Source organism: Oncorhynchus masou, chromosome 15, assembly GCF_036934945.1.
Source record: "Oncorhynchus masou masou isolate Uvic2021 chromosome 15, UVic_Omas_1.1, whole genome shotgun sequence".
NCBI classification, from domain to species: Eukaryota; Metazoa; Chordata; class Actinopteri; order Salmoniformes; family Salmonidae; genus Oncorhynchus; species Oncorhynchus masou.
In genome coordinates this window covers 20760922-20780657 of record NC_088226.1, presented here as the reverse complement: position 1 = coordinate 20780657, position 19736 = coordinate 20760922, and the positions used below count along the sequence as shown (strand labels likewise).

Below are 19736 nucleotides of genomic sequence, written 5' to 3'. Positions count from 1 at the left end.
AGCTTCCGTCCATACTGCACCTGCTCCAAGCACTTTGTAGGTGGATTCACTGTCCCCCAAACCCTCCCCAGCTCCCAGTCCCCCTCTCCCACCGAGTCTGACTCACCAGTAGGCCTACTAGCTAGCGGAAATGCCTGTGGTGGTGCTGAACTGGCGGGATTAGCGGCGGTGCTAGCTAAGGCATTGCAATCAGGAGCAAATGTCATAAAACTCGATTGTCTTTCTTTATCCATTCTTAATTTGGCTTTCCCACGTTTCAAATTCAGTAGGAAGATGACTAACCTAGGCTAAGTGACAAGATTACATAGGGACCTCTTCATTAGCTGATCACCACTACCAAGACTTGTGTCAAGATCAGCTACTTACCCCACCAACCTTCCCCATAACCTCTATGTAGAAATGAGAGAGCAGGTCTGTAATCAGTGAAGGATCGCTGCGCTTTGACAGGATGGTTTTTCTGAGTGGGCGGTAGAAATATCGAGGAGGCAGCTTGACTTAACTCTGATCACTTTTATTAGACTGTTTGTAGTGCAAACTGTGAAACAATGCCGTGAGAGGTACCGGATCTGTGCAAATAGGTGCCTGAACAAACTAAGTCAAATCTGTCCCGGCAGGGTCCGGGTCAAATTAACCACTGATTATAAGTTAGGTATAACTATAACAAATCTAAAGTGTAAAATAAATTATATCCAGCTCAGGGGTCCATCTTTACATTTGTTTTTTCTCATTTGTTAGCTAAGTGGCTAGAGGTCAAAATCAAGCTTCTTGGTTACAGCAGAGACATTAAATCCCCTCCTGGATCAAGAGCCCTGTTGCCTAAATTGTTTTGTGCGTCCAAAAAATATCATAAAAAAATAAATGTAAATAGCGGCCCTTGTGTGCACTTCTGGTAATACCGTATACCCCTGTATGGTACAGAAACCTATGACGGTATGAAAACCTGGATACCGCCCAACCCTACCGCAAGTCCTCTTTTCGATTGCCTGGCCATCCCATCTTCAGTTAGCTGTTTGTTCCACAACATCAAATTCTAAAACTGGCTAGTTTTCTTCCTCTCATTTATCCTTATATTGGCTGTTATTTGTAAAATCAGGATTACTTTTACTTTGCGGCTTTTGTGTAAAATATGTCGACTTGAATATGAAATTGATTTAAAAAATATATTAAAACAGTTATGACGGTTATTTTCTTTTCATGACCGGTCTTCATCCATAATTGTCGATTACACGGTTATTAAAAAAAAATGTCACAGCCCTATCCATGGCATGACGGCATCCATGCAATTCTACCCTCAAGAACCAGTGCCATGTCTGAGAGGATATGCTCTAAAAACACCAAAGCCATTGTCTGCATCCCAAATGGCACCCAATTCCCTATGTAGTGTACTACTTTTGACCAGGGCCAATGATGCAACCATGGGGTTGCTTAACTCTTAAGGGTGGATGGTGGAAGACAACATACAGTTCATACAGGCCCGAGCTCCTGTCACTTTTTGGCTCTAATGCTAAAAGTAAACCAGCACTAACAGCTAAGTGGCTTCCAGCCGCTAGTGCCGACAGGACAGCTCTTTCCCTTACCGCTGAATTTGCAGCTCCGAGGGTGGGATATAACTACAGCAACAACTGGGTGAGATGGGGTGGGCGGGTGGACACAGAGATACTGCAGACTGTGTTACATGGATAACACCCTGGCAGTGGACCCAGAGAGGAGAAGGCAATGGAGTGGAAATGGGGTGGGGATTTGAGGTTAAACAACAACAACTGGGTAGGACTGTCCCCACCCCACAGAGAATAGATTGGCAGAGACGGCTTGTTGGATTCCATCAAACGTCCCAAAGGATTCTGGTAATTCTTCAATTACTTGCATAGTTTAAAAATCAGTATTTAAAACATAGCTTTGTGAGGAGTAAGTTCTCATAACGTGATCGCACAAAGTAGCATGAATAAGACTTTGATGGAATGGTGGTAAACCACAACAACACAACATTCTTTTCGTTCCTGAGGTGAAAGAGTGATATGTGAGGGATGAAACTAAATACTCACAGGGGATGCGGCTGGCATGCCAGGGGGCGGAGTTAGTGACAAAGCCCTGTTTTGTTGCCGTGACAATGACCCAGGTGCCAGGGCGGTACAGGAAGGTGACCATGACGACGCCATCTTTGGCAGCCTTGCTAGATGCCAAGTTAGACTGGTTCCCATAAACCTCCACTGCAGCCTCTGCCAGAGGTGAAAGGTCACTGTTGTCAAACACCTGGACTCTGATGAGCACCTCTGTGGAGAGACAGGAAATAGAATGATTCAATTATTCAAACTAAATCAGAAATCAACAGGATCATTTGCAGTGAACGCACAAAAGTATTGTTTGGTTTTGATTAAAAGTTGGAGGCTACACTTGTAGGCCATCGTACAATCTGAGAACATACAGATTGTTCTGCTTTTTCACATATAGCTGGGTTGTAATTTCTAATTTCCCTTGCAGCTAACGATAGGAAATGTGTTGCTCTTATATAAAAAATTCAAGTGTCATCTTACCCTACACAAAGTAGGTGACTGGGCAAGCTTGTCTCTGTTCAGGTGTTCTAGTTCCCAGCTGACAAGGCATGATGACTCATCGTTGTTTACCATGAGATCAAAAAGCATTTAATGGATTTTAGAGGTACAGTGCCCGACCCTATGAGGACATGCTGGGACTTCTGCCATCAGATTCGATTGATCCTCCAAACCACAGCCAAACTGTCTGGAGGGGCAGAACTGCTGGCTGATTCCACTGCTATGACCATGTGCTTTCTAGTACCCATGGTGATGACCTGGATCATACAGGCATACTCCTCATAAGCTGTTCAGAACAATTCTAGTTATTCAGTTCAAGAATATATTCCATGGAAAACATCCTCTCTCGTGATCATGAGATCACACACAGTCCAAGGTCTTTTGACAGGAAGTTAACAGTTGCTTTTATTGGTTGTGTTACTCTCTCTCAACATACCGTGATACAGACTCTGTAGGGGATAACACTATGCACTTTGCAGAATTGTGTGTGTGTGTCTGTGTGTTGTTTTTGTCGCACTGCTTTGCTTTATCTTGGCCAGGTCGCAGTTGTAAATGAGAACTTGTTCTCAACTGGCCTATCTGGTTTAATAAATGTGAAATAAAACAAGTTAAAAAGTGTGTATGGCTAGCCAATTCACAGGACCATTGATTGGCCCAGTTCACATTTTCCAGTGTCCTTCAGAAAACTCTTTCAATTCTAAATGGGTCAATGGCTCAATTGATGCAGGCTGCTATGAGGTGTCCCCAGATAAAAATGTTGGGAAAATGGGTCGCTTGCCAGCTCCATCTAGCATGGAGGACAAGGCCCAGTGATTCCATGGTGCCATACCGAGAAGATGATATCATCTCCATAATTAACATACAACATGAATCAACAAACACAACAACCCACATGAAGCTATGAGGGAAATCACATTGTATGAACCTGTACTCAATAGGGGTACTCAATTCCTCTATGTGCCCAGATTACAAAAACACTTTCTCTGTGACATCAGTAGGTTGTTGGTGGTCCACCATATACTGTAGTGCTAGGCAGAATATTATTGTGCCAATGCAGCAAGCTGAGGTTGCTGAGAGTGCCTCCTTGATTTTTGAGGATACAGAGCCAAGAGCCAAAAGGCTGAAATCATGGCAGGAAATACAAGGAGATGCAAATTAAATGTCTAATTAAACCTGACACTGAACAGGTTTACAGTAACCCCCCCCCCCTATCTTTCCAACCACACTCTCTGGTACATATCTCTTTGGTTCTTTTTACATTGTTGAAAGGTGAAGGAAATTCTCGAGAAGTATCAAATAAAATCATGAGAATGGACTTATTACTGTAATGTAAACTTGCAAACTTGTCACGTCTTGACCACTACGTCCTGAGGTTGTGTACGACACTCGCTCCTCTCCAAGCAGGGCAATATAAACAGGACTATCTCGTTGAGCCCAACACTAGTGCTATGTAAATTGCAATAGCACAGCAATGTTTTTTGAAACAACTGAAATTAATAGACATATATTATATATTTGCAAATATTGGACTCTTGAATATTGCAACAATTCACAACCATATGCAAACAATTAAAGGGTTTATTTCTTGTTCGTACCCGCTAGCAAATGTAACTACACACAATACCAAAGACAAATTCAGAATGTAAAGTAGCTAATTAGCGCAGTTTGTTTAGGTAATTTTGCAGCTATCAAATTAGGACTCTACAATATCACCATGTTCAACCTGCAGATCAACGTGTCTCTGAAAGTGGAGTCTTAACATTCGCCACCGTAGAAAAACTTTTGAGGAGATCGGAAACGTTGAAAATGATACGCCAATGGTCACGCGTTGCATTCTGGATGATTCTGGGACAAGGAGCGCTCTCCTTCAAGGTATAAATGGGAGTCTATTGAGCGCTAGCTCAAAAACCCAACATGTGCATGAATTTCGTCAACCTCTTTTCTGAGATGTCAGATAATTAACTTGCTTTCTGTAATATCGTATAGCTTTGGAATCATTCAATTTCGTACTTTCGAGATTAGTTTAGCAACCGCGTGACACAGCATGAACGCGATTGGTCGACCAGTCGGGCGTTAAACGATCCTTCATTCATTGGATTCCTATCTCATTTCTATAATATCTCTGGCAACGGCACCATGCAATGCACCCTGGACTAAAGAGGCAGACAAGTAGGAAAAATGTGCTAGACCCTCCATTAAATTACACATTTCTCGAGATAGGAATATCGCAAAAATATGATCAATGGCTTATTCGAGAGAAGACATCCTCCCGAGTTATGATATCAGCCAGTATTGAAATATGACATGTATGAAAGACGTTTTCGCAATCTAAAAATCGTATTCCTATTAACTTCCAGCGTAGTGAGAGCGACTTAATCAGTGCTATGTCATACTGGCGTGAAGTTTGCCTGCTTGAATGCCAATATTTCAGATACACATGAAAACATGAAATTACCCAGAGAATCAATAGAACATAACTCAGAGATGCACAAACACAATATAACATTCAAAATGGGTAAGCCTTTCATGTAATACGCTGAAGTGGTAATGTAGGCCTAAGCGCTATCGAGCTATGGTTCAGCTGATGTCCCCTAACGTCAGCATTCAGCTAACTAGCTGATGTAGCAAAGGAGCATTTATTTATTTATTTTATTTCACCTTTATTTAACCAGGTAGGCAAGTTGAGAACAAGTTCTCATTTACAATTGCGACCTGGCATGCAGAAATAATTTAGTTTAGTTTGCTACCAAGCAAGCTCTGTCGCTATTATACTATGAACGACACTATGATAGTTACTGTATCTTTATATTTGTATCAACATTCATGTTTGATATGCAAACGTTACTAGCTAGCCAGCTATGCAAGCTCATTTAATGCATGTACGAACAAGAAATAAATTGTTTGCATATGGTTGTGAATTGTTGTAATATGGGTTGGTTGTATTATTTAAGAGTGTAAAAGCGGTGTCTTAGATGAAACGTTGCTTGCAGGGATCAGTGTACTTAGCTTCCTCCACTGTCCAATTGCCCCATACTGGGCTTGAACCAGTGATCCTCTGCTTTGCAACACACGTTACCGCACTCCTTGACAACGTACCAACAGTTTGGTACACCTCAAAGTTACTGATTGGATGGCTCCATCCACAACATTTCAAGCTAGCTCTGAAGTGAGCTTGTGGCACATTCTTAACTTCATATGGCTGCAGGGGCAGTATTGAGTAGCTTGGATGAAAAGGTGCTCATTGTAAACGGCCAGCTCCGCAGTCTCAGTTGCTAATATATGCATATTATTATTAGTATTTGATAGAAAACTCTAAAGTTTCCAAAACTGTCAAAATATTGTCTGAGTATAACATAACTGATATTGCAGGCGAAAACTCCATGTTCCATAGCCTCCCTCTGCTGGATTTAAAGGGATATGAACCAGATTCAACAGTCTTCAGACATAGTTTCAGGCTTTTATTTTGAAAAATGAGCCAGAACGATAACATCGCGTCAAGTGGTCACATGAGTTTTGCTTGTGCAACAGAATTTGGACAGCCATTTCCTTTCCCTCTCCTATTGTGAAAGACATTTGCGGTTGATATATTATCGATATATATATTTTAAAAACAACCTGAGGATTGATTATTAAAAAACATTTGACATGTTTCTGTGGACATAATGGAAACTATTTGTAATTTTCGTCTGCGCTGTCGGGATCACTCTTTCCTGTGGATTTCTGAACATAACGTGACAAACAAACTGAGGTATTTTGGATATAAAAAATCATTTTTATGGAACAAACGGAACATTTGTTGTGTAACTGGGAGTCGTGAGTGAAAACATCCGAAGATCATCAAAGGTAAACGATTCATTTGATTGCTTTTCTGATTTTCGTGAACGAGCTACCTGATGCTAAGTGTACTTAATGTTTTATCGTGTGATCGATAAACTTACACAAACGCTTGGATTGCTTTCGCTGTAAAGCAACATTTCTAAATCTGACACGACAGGTGGATTAACAAAAGGCTAAGCTGTGTTTTCCTATATTGCACTTGTGATTTCATGAATATAAATATTTATAGTAATATTTATTGTATGTAGCGCTATGCTATTCAGCAGTTGTTGATGACACTTATCCCGATAGGGGGATGGCAGCCATAACAGGTTTTTAACTCCGTTACACTTGTTTATTGGCTAGTGGCTACTCTGATGTTTAAGGCAAATTGGAGCTGCAGAGCAAGAATGTCATGTTGCCAGCTGCAACAAAAGGTAAGGCAAAGATGTGATGTAAATTGAAAAGTGTATGTACATATGTCAATAAAAATCTTGTTGCAGTGCCGCTCCTTCAACTTTCGTCAATGAGAATAGGCTCCCCCACCCTCGCTCACTCCTCTTTCTCTCTCCCTCCCTCTGGTACCTCTTTTTTTCCCCCACCTCCCTCCCTCTCTCCTTCCCTTCCTCCCTCTGCAGATGGGTTTTTAGAAAAGGCTGAGGGAAGCTGAGCAGCAGGGTGGCCTTGGAATAGGAAGGTAAGTATTCCTGCAATCCAACAACGTCCCATTTCCATGTTTGCTCACAGCCAGCTCTTCCTGTATGTGCAGTAGGCTCATTTCCATTCCATTGTTTAACACACACATTACCCACCACGATCTGATCTGAGCCATCTCATTCTGGCTACGGGCCAAATCTCATCTAGTCACTTCACACCTCGCTCACACTACACAACTCAATATAAATTGGTGATTTTGCTGATTGAGGTACTGTAGGCTATTTGAATAGAAATCATCTGTTATTCAACGTTCACACACTTTCTTTCTTTAGCCTCCCCAGACATGACGCACAAACCTATTCAAGCATACGTGAGGGTTACTAACAATGAGGTTTAGGGGGTGACCGAGGACAGTGCCGGTCGCTGACGTTTAAGATGAGGGAGAAGTTGTTTTTTATTATGAGCATGGCCTTAATTCTATTACAGAATATGACTGTCATTCATATTCCATTCACCCAGCTCAATGTAACGTCAATAGGTTTAGGCTAGAAATTTTCCCTATACCCATCATGAGGGTGCAACAATCTAACTTAGCCTATGAATGAAAGTTTATAACGTAGGTACACAGGTCGAGGGAATTCATTTGAGTAATCAAGGTGACAGACAATAACACATTCAATACTGCCTTGCACACTCTTGCCTGCATCAAGTTGATCTAGGGTGTAATCATTAGTCCAACAATTGCAAAATTGTTTATATTGTAATCCCAGTTTGGTTCCGTTTGCTTCAATTTAAGGAATGTTTTTCAACAGAATCGGCGGAATGAATACACACTTGATAACACGTAAACACAGTTTACTTTCATAGCAGCCACATACAAGCAGCATGATAATTTCTGCTCGTTGTATAACTCCTACTCGAATCTACGCACTCCCTTACCTTTTCCCTTCGCTTGTGGACTTCAGTGCAAAACACATCAGCTGTCTCAGATCAGGCAAGAAAAAAAAAATCCAAGCCAAACCATATAACTGTTACACACAGCCTACATCGTTGTCACCATATTAGCTAAAGTCATAGTCAACATAACTACTTTAACTAACATGTTTGTAAACCCACTAGAATCATGCAGTACAGTGTAGTCAGCTAGCAGTTTAGTAATTACACCGGTGGGCCCTGGGTTGCAATAAATTAATAAAACCAAAAGCTTACCTTAACTTGGAAGAGTTCCAGTGTTGGATTGCCATAACCAGCTATCTAACATCGCATCCCTCGCCGTTAGAGCCTGGTGTTTGAGTAGGCTGAACAAGCTAGCTGCATTCACTAGCTACAGTGAGGGAAAAAAGTATTTGATCCCCTGCTGATTTTGTACTTTTGCCCACTGACAAAGAAATGAGTAGTCTATAATTTTAATGCTAGGTTTATTTGAACAGTGAGAGACAGAATAACAACAACAAAACGCATGCAAAAATGTTATATATTGATTTGCATTTTAATGAGGGAAATATGTATTTGACCCCTCTGCAAAACATGACTTAGTACTTGGTGGCAAAACCTTGTTGGCATTCAGAGGTCAGACGTTTCTTGTAGTTGGCCACCAGGTTTGCACACATCTCAGGAGGGATTTTGTCCCACGCCTCTTTGCAGATCTTCTCTAAGTCATTAAGGTTGAGGCTGACGTTTGAGTCCTGTCCCCTTAGCAGAAAAACACCCCCAAAGCATAATGTTTCCACCTCCATGTTTGACGGTGGGGATGATGTTCTTGGGGTCATAGGCAGCATTCCTCCTCCTCCAAACACGTTGAGTTGATGCCAAAGAGCTCCATTTTGGTCTCATCTGACCACAACACTTTCACCCAGTTCTTATCTGAATCATTCAGATGTTCATTGGCAAACTTCAGACGGGCATGTATATGTGCTTTCTTGAGCAGGGAGACCTTGCGGGCGTTGCAGGATTTCAGTCCTTCACGGCGTAGTGTGTTACCAATTGTTTTCTTGGTGACTATGGTCCCAGCTGCCTTGAGATCATTGACAAGATCCTCCCGTGTAGTTCTGGGCTGATTCCTCACCGTTCTCATGATCATTGCAACTCCACAAGGTGATCTTGCATGGAGCCCCAGGCCGAGGGAGATTGACAGTTCTTTTGTGTTTCTTCCATTTGCGAATAATCGCACCAACTGTTGTCAGCTTCTCACCAAGCTGCTTGGTGATGGTCTTGTAGCCCATTCCAGCCTCGTGTAGGTCCCTGACATCCTTGGAGAGCTCTTTGGTCTTGGCCATGGTGGAGAGTTTGGAATCTGATTGATTTCTTCTGTGAACATGAGATTAGGAGCACTCCCTTTAAGAGTGTGGTCCTAATCTCAGCTCGTTACCTGTATAAAAGATACCTGGGAGCCAGAAATCTTTCTAATTGAGAGGGGGTCAAATACTTATTTCCCCCATTTTTAAAATGCAAATCAATTCATAACATTTTTGACATGCGTTTTTCTGGATTTTTGTGTTATTCTGTCTCTCACTGTTCAAATAAACCTAGCATTAAAATTATAGACTGATACATTTTTTTGTCAGTGGGCAAACGTACAAAATCAGCAGGGGATCAACTACTGTAAGTGAAAGTGAGAAAAAAGATATATAGCTGGCTCTTTCTCTCTCTTGCTTCTTTGTTTTATGCACTGCTGTGCAAATTAGCTAGATTCATTATCTGATCATTTGATTGGGTGTACAACATGTCAGTTCATGCTGCAAGAGCTCTAATAGGTTGGAGGATGCCCTCTGGAAGTTGTCATAATTACTGTGCATGTCTTTGGAAGTGGGTGAGAATCATAAGCCTCCTAGATCTTCTATTGAAGTCAATGTACCCAGAGGAGGACGGAAACTATCTGTCCTCCGGCTATACCATGGTGCTTCCCTATAGAGTTCCGGCAGCTTCTGTAGGCCTTGATTGCAAAACAGTGTGTTTTAATTAGAGGTCGACCAATTCATCGGAATGGCTGATTAATTAGGGCCGATTTCAAGTTTTCATAATCGGAAATCGGTATTTTTGGACAAGGATTTGGCTGTTTTTTTTACACCTTTATTTAATCTTTATTTAACTAGGCAAGTCAGTTAAGAACACATTCTTAACTTCAATGACGGTCTAGGAACGGTGGGTTAACTGCCTTGTTCAGGGGCAGAACGACAGATTTTTACCTTGTCAGCTCTGGGATTCAATCTTGCAACCTTACAGTTAACTAGTCCAACGCACTAACCACCTGCCTCTCATTGCACTCCGAGGAGCCCGCCTGTTACACAAATGCAGTACGCCACGGTAAGTTTCTAGCTATCATTAAACGTATCTTATAAAAAACAATCAATCAATCATAATCACTAGTTACTAGTTTATCTAGCGTGTCCTGCGTTGCATACAATCGATGCGGTGCGTATTCGCGAAAAAGGACTGTCCTTGCTCTAATGTGTACCTAACCATAAACATCAATGCATTTCTTAAAATCAATACACAGAAGTATATATTTTTAAACCTGCATATTTAGCTAAAAGTAATCCAGGTTAGCAGGCAATATTAACCAGGTGAAATTGTCACTTCTCTTGTGTTCATTGCACGCAGAGTAATTTTATATGCAACACATTGGGCCGCCTAATTTGCCAGAAGTTTACGGAACTTAAACGTTAGCTTTCTTACATGGCACATATTGCACTTTTACTTTCTTCTCCAACACTTTGTTTTTACATTGTTTAAACCAAATTCAACATGTTTCATTATTTATTTGAGGCTACATTTATTTTATTGATGTATTAGTCATTATTACAAATACATTTATTTTTAAATTGTCCGATAAATCGGTATTGGCTTTTTTTTGTCCTCCTATAATCTGTATCGGTATTGAAAACATCATAATCGGTCGACCTCTAGTTTTAATCAATTATTTGGTGATGTGAATATATTCAGTAAAGTTGAGTCTAAAAATGATAACTTTAATGTTTCACTATTTTTATGAAATTCACCGAGGAGGATGCCTCCACTGAACAAGGGTGTAAAATGGAGATCTTCATTGTGTGTCTTTAGCTCCTCTGTTCCGATGCCTATACACACTGCTGCGGTCTCTTCTTGTTAAAATGTGCCATCGATTACACACTCACTATCAGGTGGTCTCAGTGCAAGCAGTAATTGTTCCAGAATGCAATTCAGTAACAAGAGCTCCGTCACAGAGAGAGCCAAAGAGAGATAGCGGTCTTGTTTGTTAAAGGAGAGAGAGGTGGGGGGGGGAGCAGGAGCATACAGACCACAGCCATGCAGGAATGTCTGTCCTTGCCTGTGACCCTCATCAGTAGCCAGCAGACTCTGGGCCCTCCATCCAGTCAGTCAGACAGACAGACAGCTCTCCTGAGACTTCTTGATATGGTGGAGCACTTTGACTGATGAATAGCTCCGTAGAATTTGTATCTGACGTGGGGTAAGAACTTCCCTTATGGAAAAACCACATGAATTTCACGTGAAGTTAATGTGACAAAATGTAAAACCAACATGCGATATCAAGAAACTACACATGTGAAAACTTTTGAGCACATGTAAAAACATGATTTAATGTGAAATAAATGGGGATGCAACATTTCAACATGTGATACCACGAAACTACACATGACAACATTTGAATGTTTAACTTATAAAAACATTATATAACTTTTAAATGCCTCATCAGCTTAGTTCAACCCAAAATACAAGCTTGTTTTACTACAATGTTTGTAAACAACAAATGCTAATTTCTTGTAAAACTGCAATTCACATGTGAGGTGAAAAATGGTATTCTCCTCATATGTGAAAAGGTGGTATCATGTGAACTCTACATTGAACACACGTGAACAACGTACATCACACGTGTCTTGTGTTTTCACACGAACATTTCAGCTCAACGTGTGAACATATGTGAAAATATGATTTCACACGTTGTTTTGGTAAGGTAGGTAATGAAATGGTATGTTTTGTTTAAAGCTGGAATCCTTAGTTGCTATATCCATTTTTGGACTTAATGATACAGTTGAAGTTGGAAGTTTACATACACTTAGGTTGGAGTCAGTAAAACTTGTTTTTGAACCACTCCACAAATTTCTTATTAACAAACTATAGTTTTGAGAAGTCGGTTAGGATATCTACTTTGTGCATGACACAAGTCATTTTTCCAACAATTGTTTACAGACAGATTATTTCACTTATAATTCACTGTATCACAATTCTAGTGGATCAGAAGTTTACATGCACTAAATTGACTGTGCCTTTAAACGGCTTGGAAAATTTCAGAAATTATGTCATGGCTTTAGAAGCTCCTGATATTCAAAAAAATTGTAGACCTCCACAAGTCTGGTTCATCCATGGGAGCAATTTCCAAATGTCTGAAGGTACCACGTTCATCTGTTCAAACAATAGTACGCAAGTATAAACACCATGGAACCACGCAGCCGTCATACCGCTCAGGAAGGAGACGCGCTCGGTCTCCAAGAGATTTTATTTATTTTTTATTTCACCTTTATTTAACAAGGTATGCAAGTTGAGAACAAGTTTTAATTTACAATTGCGACCTGGCAAAAGATTAACGAACTTCGGTGCGAAAAGTGCAAGCACCTTGTTAAGATGCTGGAGGAACAGGTACAAAAGTATCTATATCCACAGTAAAATGAGTCCTATATCGACAGCAAGTCAGCAAGTAAGAAACCACTGCTCCAAAACCGCCATTAAAAAGAGCCAGACTATGGTTTGCAACTTCACATGGGGACAAAGATCGTAGTTTTTGGAGAAATGTCCTCTGGTCTGATGAAACAAAAATAGAACTGTTTGGCCATAATGACTATCGTTATATTTGGAGGAAAAAGGGGGCTTCCATACCGAAGATCACCATCCCAAACATGAAGCACGGGGGTGGCAGCATCATGTTTTGGGGGAAATTTGCTGCAAGAGGGACTGGTGCACTTCACAAAATAGATGGCATCGTGAGGCAGGAAAATTATGTGGATATATTGAAGCAACATCTCAAGACATCAGGAAGTTAAAGCTTGGTCGCAAATGGGTCTTCCAAATGGACAATGACCCCAAGCATACTTCCAAAGTTGTTGCAAAATGGCTTAAGGACAACAAAGTCGAGGTATTGGAGTGGCCATCACAAAACTCTGAAATTAATCCTATAGAAAATGTGTGCAGAACTGAAAAAGAGTGCGTGAGCAAGGAGGCCTACAGACCTGACTCAGTTACACCAGCTCTGTCAGGAGGAATGGGCCAAAATTCACCCAAAGTATTGTGGGAAGCTTGTGGAAGGCTACCTGAAACGTTTGAACCCAGTTAAACAATTTAAAAACAATGCTACCAAATATTAATTGAGTGTAGGTAAACTTCTGACCCACTGGGAATGTTAGTTAATAAAGACTTAAAAGCTTAAATAATTATCTCTACTATTATTCTGACATTTCACATTCTTAAAATAAAGTGGTGATCATAACCTCATTTTTACTAGGATTAAATGTCAGGAATTGTGAAAAACTGAGTTTAAATGTATTTGGCTAAGCTGTATGTAAATTTCTGACTTCAACTGTATATACCCATTGATTCTTGAAGAATATAACTTATAAATGCCTCATCAGCTTAGTTCAACCCAAAATACAAGCTTGTTTTACTACAATGTTTGTAAACAGCAAATGTAAACAAACACTGTATAGCCACAAAACATGGCTAAAAATATAATTTTGCTCTGTCTACGAATTTGAGAGTGGGTTACATTTCTCCAGGCCCATCGCTCAGCTTTTCACCAAAACACAGGTGAAGTGACAGCGTTGGTATTGTTTCAATGAAGGATTTTAGCTTCAAGCTATATGGCACACTGTTGAGCTAAACTGTGTAATAATTTTTGTTGAAGTAGAATTCTCAAAGTCCCCTACACATTAATTACCTATAATACAGTACATCTCTGCATGTAGCAAATGAGTGCCGTCTGCACTGCTATTTTAGTTATTTGTTAATCTGACAATTCTCATCATTAATCAAATGTACTTCTCTCAGCGATTTAAAACCCTCAGATTAAAAAAAATGTAATCAATGATGAGAGAGTACAGTCAGATTTCACAGAACTTCGCGTGAAATAGAATCACGTGTAGTTTTCCAAAACCACATGGTTTTACATTATTTATAATAAGAACAACATTACATTACATTTAAGTCATTTAGCAGACGCTCTTATCCAGAGCGACTTACAAATTGGTGAATTCACCTTCTAATAATAACATTACAAAATAAATTGTTAAAATATGCGAAATCTGGTAGGGTTTTTCCCCCATAAGGGCTTCCTCAATCTGGACAGCCTTGTAAAACTGTTTGGGTGAGTTTCCTGAGAGGGCAGATAAGATGGAAGGCTGACGTGTCACAATCACACTCTCTGTCCTTCTGCTGTGAGCAAGGTCAAACCTCCTTGGAAACTCTTTGATCTAAGAAGACTGACTCACTCTTAACCCAAATGAAACACAAAGGGTTTGGAGGTAGAGATACCAAGGGCGAGGAGAGAGTTAAGAGGAGATAAATCAAACCAAATCACCTCCTCCCTACTCGCATTGACCTGCTGGAAGTCATCATGATGGACTTCCTCAGGCTGCACAGAGAGGGGGAGAGGAGAGAGAGAGAGCAAAGAGAGCTGGAGAGAGAGAGACATGGTGGGTGGGGGGGGGGTCCATGGTTAGGTCCACAGCTGGAGTACATCAGTAGAGAGGATCTCTCTCAGGCCTCAACACCATTATCTACCAGGGCCCAGGGGGAGAGTTATGTGGTGTGTGAAGGTTGTTAGGGGTCCTTAAAGTTGGGTTACAGCTTTGGATGAGACTTTCAGCTTGAACCCTACCACCTACATGCTAAAAATGCTATCTTTGGTTACACACAAGAAGGGCCCCAAAAGCACTTCACCTTTAGCATGACATTTCAGAATAATTACAGCTCCTCTCCAGCATAAGATAAGCTTAGAAAGTGAATGGTTTGCTGCTTTTGTCGTAACATGCGTGGAGGTTTCTGACTAACTCTGCAAGCGATGATAGCTTAGCTTGTCATTACATGAGTAAAAGTTTCGATGAAATGAAAAGTACACACAGGTTGATATGGCTGATTTCCAAGTGTCATAAACTACTGCTTAGCATCCCCAGAGAGGAAACCCATCCACCGGTCAGAAAGTGCTGGCCCTGGTGCAAGACATTGTTCCATGTGGAAGCACAGCCTCACAGGACACATCAAGGCTGTTCTAGTACAGGAAAACACAGTTCCAAGCCAAAGTCCACAAACAGTTCCCCCTACTGTGCTCTCCCTGAGAGCCAGGATCCCAGTGACAAGAGGCTAGTCCTCTTGATTACCACAGAGGAAAAAGGAAAGGACACTAAATACTCTTGATATGAGAAAACAGGAAAATACACACCAATCAAACAGAGGGCACCATTTCTGATTGATGAAGTAGAAACATAACTGTTACAATCAACTCAGAGTTAATGCACCGTCCCTGCTTTTTCTTTACCAGTGCCATCCTGCTCCATATGAAACCAATAGTCATTTCTGATCTGTAATTATGAACACTGATTCATATCATTAAGGGGGTCACTACTTTTCATTGCTGGGTAACAGTAAATTGTCTCTGCTCATTTGCACAAGAAGGAAGTAGTGAATAATCCAATGAAATCACATGATTTCACCACATGAATGAGTGGCGTGCAAATGAACGATACTTCCATAGTTAACAGTCACAATTCCACAGCACCTGATGTCTACACAACAGGCCGAATGCGGCAATTTGTTACCATGGCAATCATCGAAGAACACGCTCACCCGCGCCCACACAACCCCAGCTAGTACATATTAATGGTATCAAAAGCTTTTGTGTTGGATAGTAATACATAACTCACAGAAGAGTTGAATCTACAGTGTTTAGACACTCGTAGCACTCTGAGCAAAAAGAGTGGTATCTGAATCAAACAGCTGCTGGAAGGGGAAAAAAACACAATTGCACGATCTGGTTACACTCGGAATAATCTGTGGTCAGAGTGAGGCCACGGCAGCTTGCTGGGATGCAGTAATACAACTTGGTCATCATGTCCAGATGTTTTGGATCTCTGCAGCCTATCCCAGATGTTTAAAGCTGGCCTGGGACATCACATTGGCTTGTACTGCATGTGGTCAGTGAGAAGATTAAGAGGAGTAGCTAGAGAAACTAGCATGTGGAGGTGAATTACATACACAGAGCCTTCCATACAGTATCTCCATACAGTATATGGCACTGACATACATACAACAACCGTGTACAGTGTCAGTATCTCACAATTGAATTATGGGTGATCATGCCTTAACCTAACGTTAATAAATCAAGGAAAGATATGACGGTTATACGACGATGTAGCTCACTCACCCTCACACCGAGAAAGGGTAGTTGCGAAACTGACCACATTGTTGTGTCCTTATTTCCTGCAAAATTTTCTTTGCAATTTCATAAAGCGGCAGGTAAGAGTATTGAGCCAATAACTGAAAGGTCGCTGTTTCGAATCCCTGAGCCGACTAGGTGAAAAACCTTCCGATGTGCCCTTGAGCAAGGCACTTAACCCTCATTGATCCTGTAAATCGCTTTGGATAAGAGCTTTGAAAAAAAGTTATTCGCTTACCAGTCTTTTTGAGTCATTCTTTCTTTACAAAATACGTTGTTTGCCAACTGTATTTTGGGGATATGGAAGCAAATTCTCCTTGGACATTTTTATGTGTGTGGCAAATGTGTGGCAAATAAGCTTACATGCCAAATTAGTCAACTGTTCTCAAACATAATCCATGTTAAAATGTGGAAGCCTACTTAACACAAGTGAGATAATAGAAACAGAAAATAATGAGGGCACTTAGTTTTAAATGCCAATCCACAGAGGATTTGATATGGTTTCTTACTAGAAGCCTTTCCAAATATCACATTTTCCAAGGAGCAGAAATTCATCCATTACTAAGGGCAGGAAAGTTGGATATGAACTGTGAGTATCCTAGCCAAACTGAAAACTATATAGCAAGTCAAACGATATACACTGCTCAAAAAAATAAAGGGAACACTAAAATAACACATCCCAGATCTGAATGAATGAAATATTCTTATTAAATACCTTTTTCTTTACATAGTTGAATGTGCTGACAACAAAATCACACAAAAATTATCAATGGAAATCAAATTTATCAACCCATGGAGGTCTGGATTTGGAGTCACACTCAAAATCTAAGTGGAAAACCACACTACAGGTTGATCCAACGTTGATGTAATGTCCTTAAAACAAGTCAAAATGAGGCTCAGTAGTGTGTGGCCTCCACGTACCTGTATGACCTCCCTACAATGCCTGGGCATGCTCCTGATGAGGTGGCGGATGGTCTCCTGAGGGATCTCCTCCCAGACCTGGACTAAAGCATCCGCCAACTTCTGGATAGTCTGTGGTGCAACGTGGCTTTGGTGGATGGAGCGAGACATGATGTCCCAGATGTACTCAATTGGATTCAGGTCTGGGGAACAGGCGGGCCAGTCCATAGCATCAATGCATTCCTCTTGCAGGAACTGCTGACACACTCCAGCCACATGAGGTCTAGCATTGTCTTGCATTAGGAGGAACCCAGGGCCAACCGCACCAGCATATGGTTTCACAAGGGGTCTGAGGATCTCATCTCGGTACCTAATGGCAGTCAGGCTACCTTTGGCGAGCACATGGAGAGCTGTGCGCCCCCCAAAGAAATGCCACCCCACACCATGACTGACCCACCGCCAAACCGGTCATGCTGGAGGATGTTGCAGGCAGCAGAACGTTCTCCACGGTGTCACCAGACTCTGTCACGTCAGTCACATGTTCTCAGTGTGAACCTGCTTTCATCTGTGAAGAGCACAGGGCGCCAGTGGCGAATTTGCCAATCTTGGTGTTCTCTGGCAAATGCCAGACGTCCTGCACAGTGTTGGGCTGTAAGCACAACCCCCACCTGTGGACGTCGGGCCCTCATACCACCCTCATGGAGTCTGTTTCTGACCGTTTGAGCAGACACATGCACATTTGTGGCCTGCCGGAGGATATTTTGCAGGGCTCTGGCAGTGCTCCTCCTTGCACAAAGGCGGAGGTAGCGGTCCTGCTGCTGGGTTGTTGCCCTCCTACGGCCTCCCCCACGTCTCATGATGTACTGGCCTGTCTCCTGGTAGCGACTCCATGCTCTGGACACTACGCTGACAGACACAGCAAACCTTCTTGCCACAGCTTGCATTGATGTGCCATCCTGGATGAGCTGCACTACCTGAGCCACTTGTGTGGGTTGTAGACTCAGTCTTATGCTACCACTAGAGTGAAAGCACCACCAGTATTCAAAAGTGACCAAAACATCAGCCAGGAAGCATAGGAACTGAGAAGTGGTCTGTGGTCCCCACCTGCAGAACCACTCCTTTATTGGGGGGTGTCTTGCTAATTGCCTATAATTTCCACCTGTTGTCTATTCCATTTGCACAGCAGCATGTGAAATTTATTGTCAATCAGTGTTGCTTCCTAAGTGGACAGTTTGATTTCACAGAAGTGTGATTGACTTGGAGTTATATTGTGTTGTTTAAGTCTTCCCTTTATTTTTTGAGCAGTGTATTTAGGTATTGCTTGCTGGCAGTCCTTGTTTCGAGACAAGGCAGGTTGTTTAGATTTTATCAGGCTCACTTGTGGAGTAAATGAATCTCATTCCAGAATAAACTTGTCATTAGGAGGAAAATAAAATCACAAGGCAAGAATTCAAGGAAAGAGCCACGGTTCAGGGATCCACCCATTGTGCGGAAACAAGAAACAGTTGTTGGCCTTAAAAGACTTTAAAAAAAAGCGACCTTTGTCAACAAAATGTCCTGTACGAATGCTATTTGTTCAAATATGCTATCATCAGCCTAGGAAGAATAAGTGCATGTGTGTATAACTTGAATGACGGTCCACCTATATATACACAGTACTGTATGGTCTAAAAAACAAGAAGCACCATTAACCTGTGTCCTGCACACAGAAACCATGGAAAACTTTTGCTGTGAAGTAATCCATGTACGGACATGACTTTTGTTGTGCTTTAAGAACAACCAATAAAGACATTCTATAGAATAAAAGAAAAGATTGAGTACTCAATGAGTAGGGCGTGTCTCTGGTGTAGCAGGACTGCGCCGGGTGTGTTAGGCTGTCTATATTTCCAAAGGGTTGCTATGCTGTGCTACTATGCTATGTCCAGACAGCTCTACTAGTCTCCTCTGAGAGGAGAGAGGGTGTTAGGTGTCAACAGTCAGATTCCTCCCACTGTACAGCTGCCTGGGCAAAAATTCCTCAGCAGACAGCCAGCCCCCCTTCATAGGCTACCGCTACAGCAAAACAGCCTGGCTGGTCCTGGTCCAAGGTGCTCTGAATCCTAATACAGGATGTCAGTCAGAGCAAGTTCCTGAGTCAGATAGACCACTCTTTCTAGCCTGGTCCTAGATCATTATTATACTGTCTTGCCAACTTCTATGGTCATTGTGCCCATATGATTTGGCAAGACAGCACAAACTGATCATGGACCAGGCTACGACTCTTCAGTAGAAACCAACTAATTTGCCCGTGTCTCAGCTCCACTCCCAGCAGTAGAATGTATAATTAAAAAGAAACGATTGAATTGCTAATTACAACTGACCCCTTCTTGACATTGCTTCCATATTTGACATAAGTG

The 19736-nt window shown here is 41.5% G+C and overlaps 1 protein-coding gene across 1 annotated transcript in view; it reads right to left on the bottom strand.

The window, feature by feature from the left end:
* Nucleotides 1-19736, bottom strand: part of fam171a2a (family with sequence similarity 171 member A2a) — a 70604-nt gene that overhangs the window by 46626 nt on the left and 4242 nt on the right. Inside the window, exon 2 of the mRNA XM_064988617.1 lies at nucleotides 2043-2270. Within this exon, the coding sequence (XP_064844689.1) occupies nucleotides 2043-2270 (228 nt within the window). The remainder of the gene's footprint in view (nucleotides 1-2042; nucleotides 2271-19736) is intronic.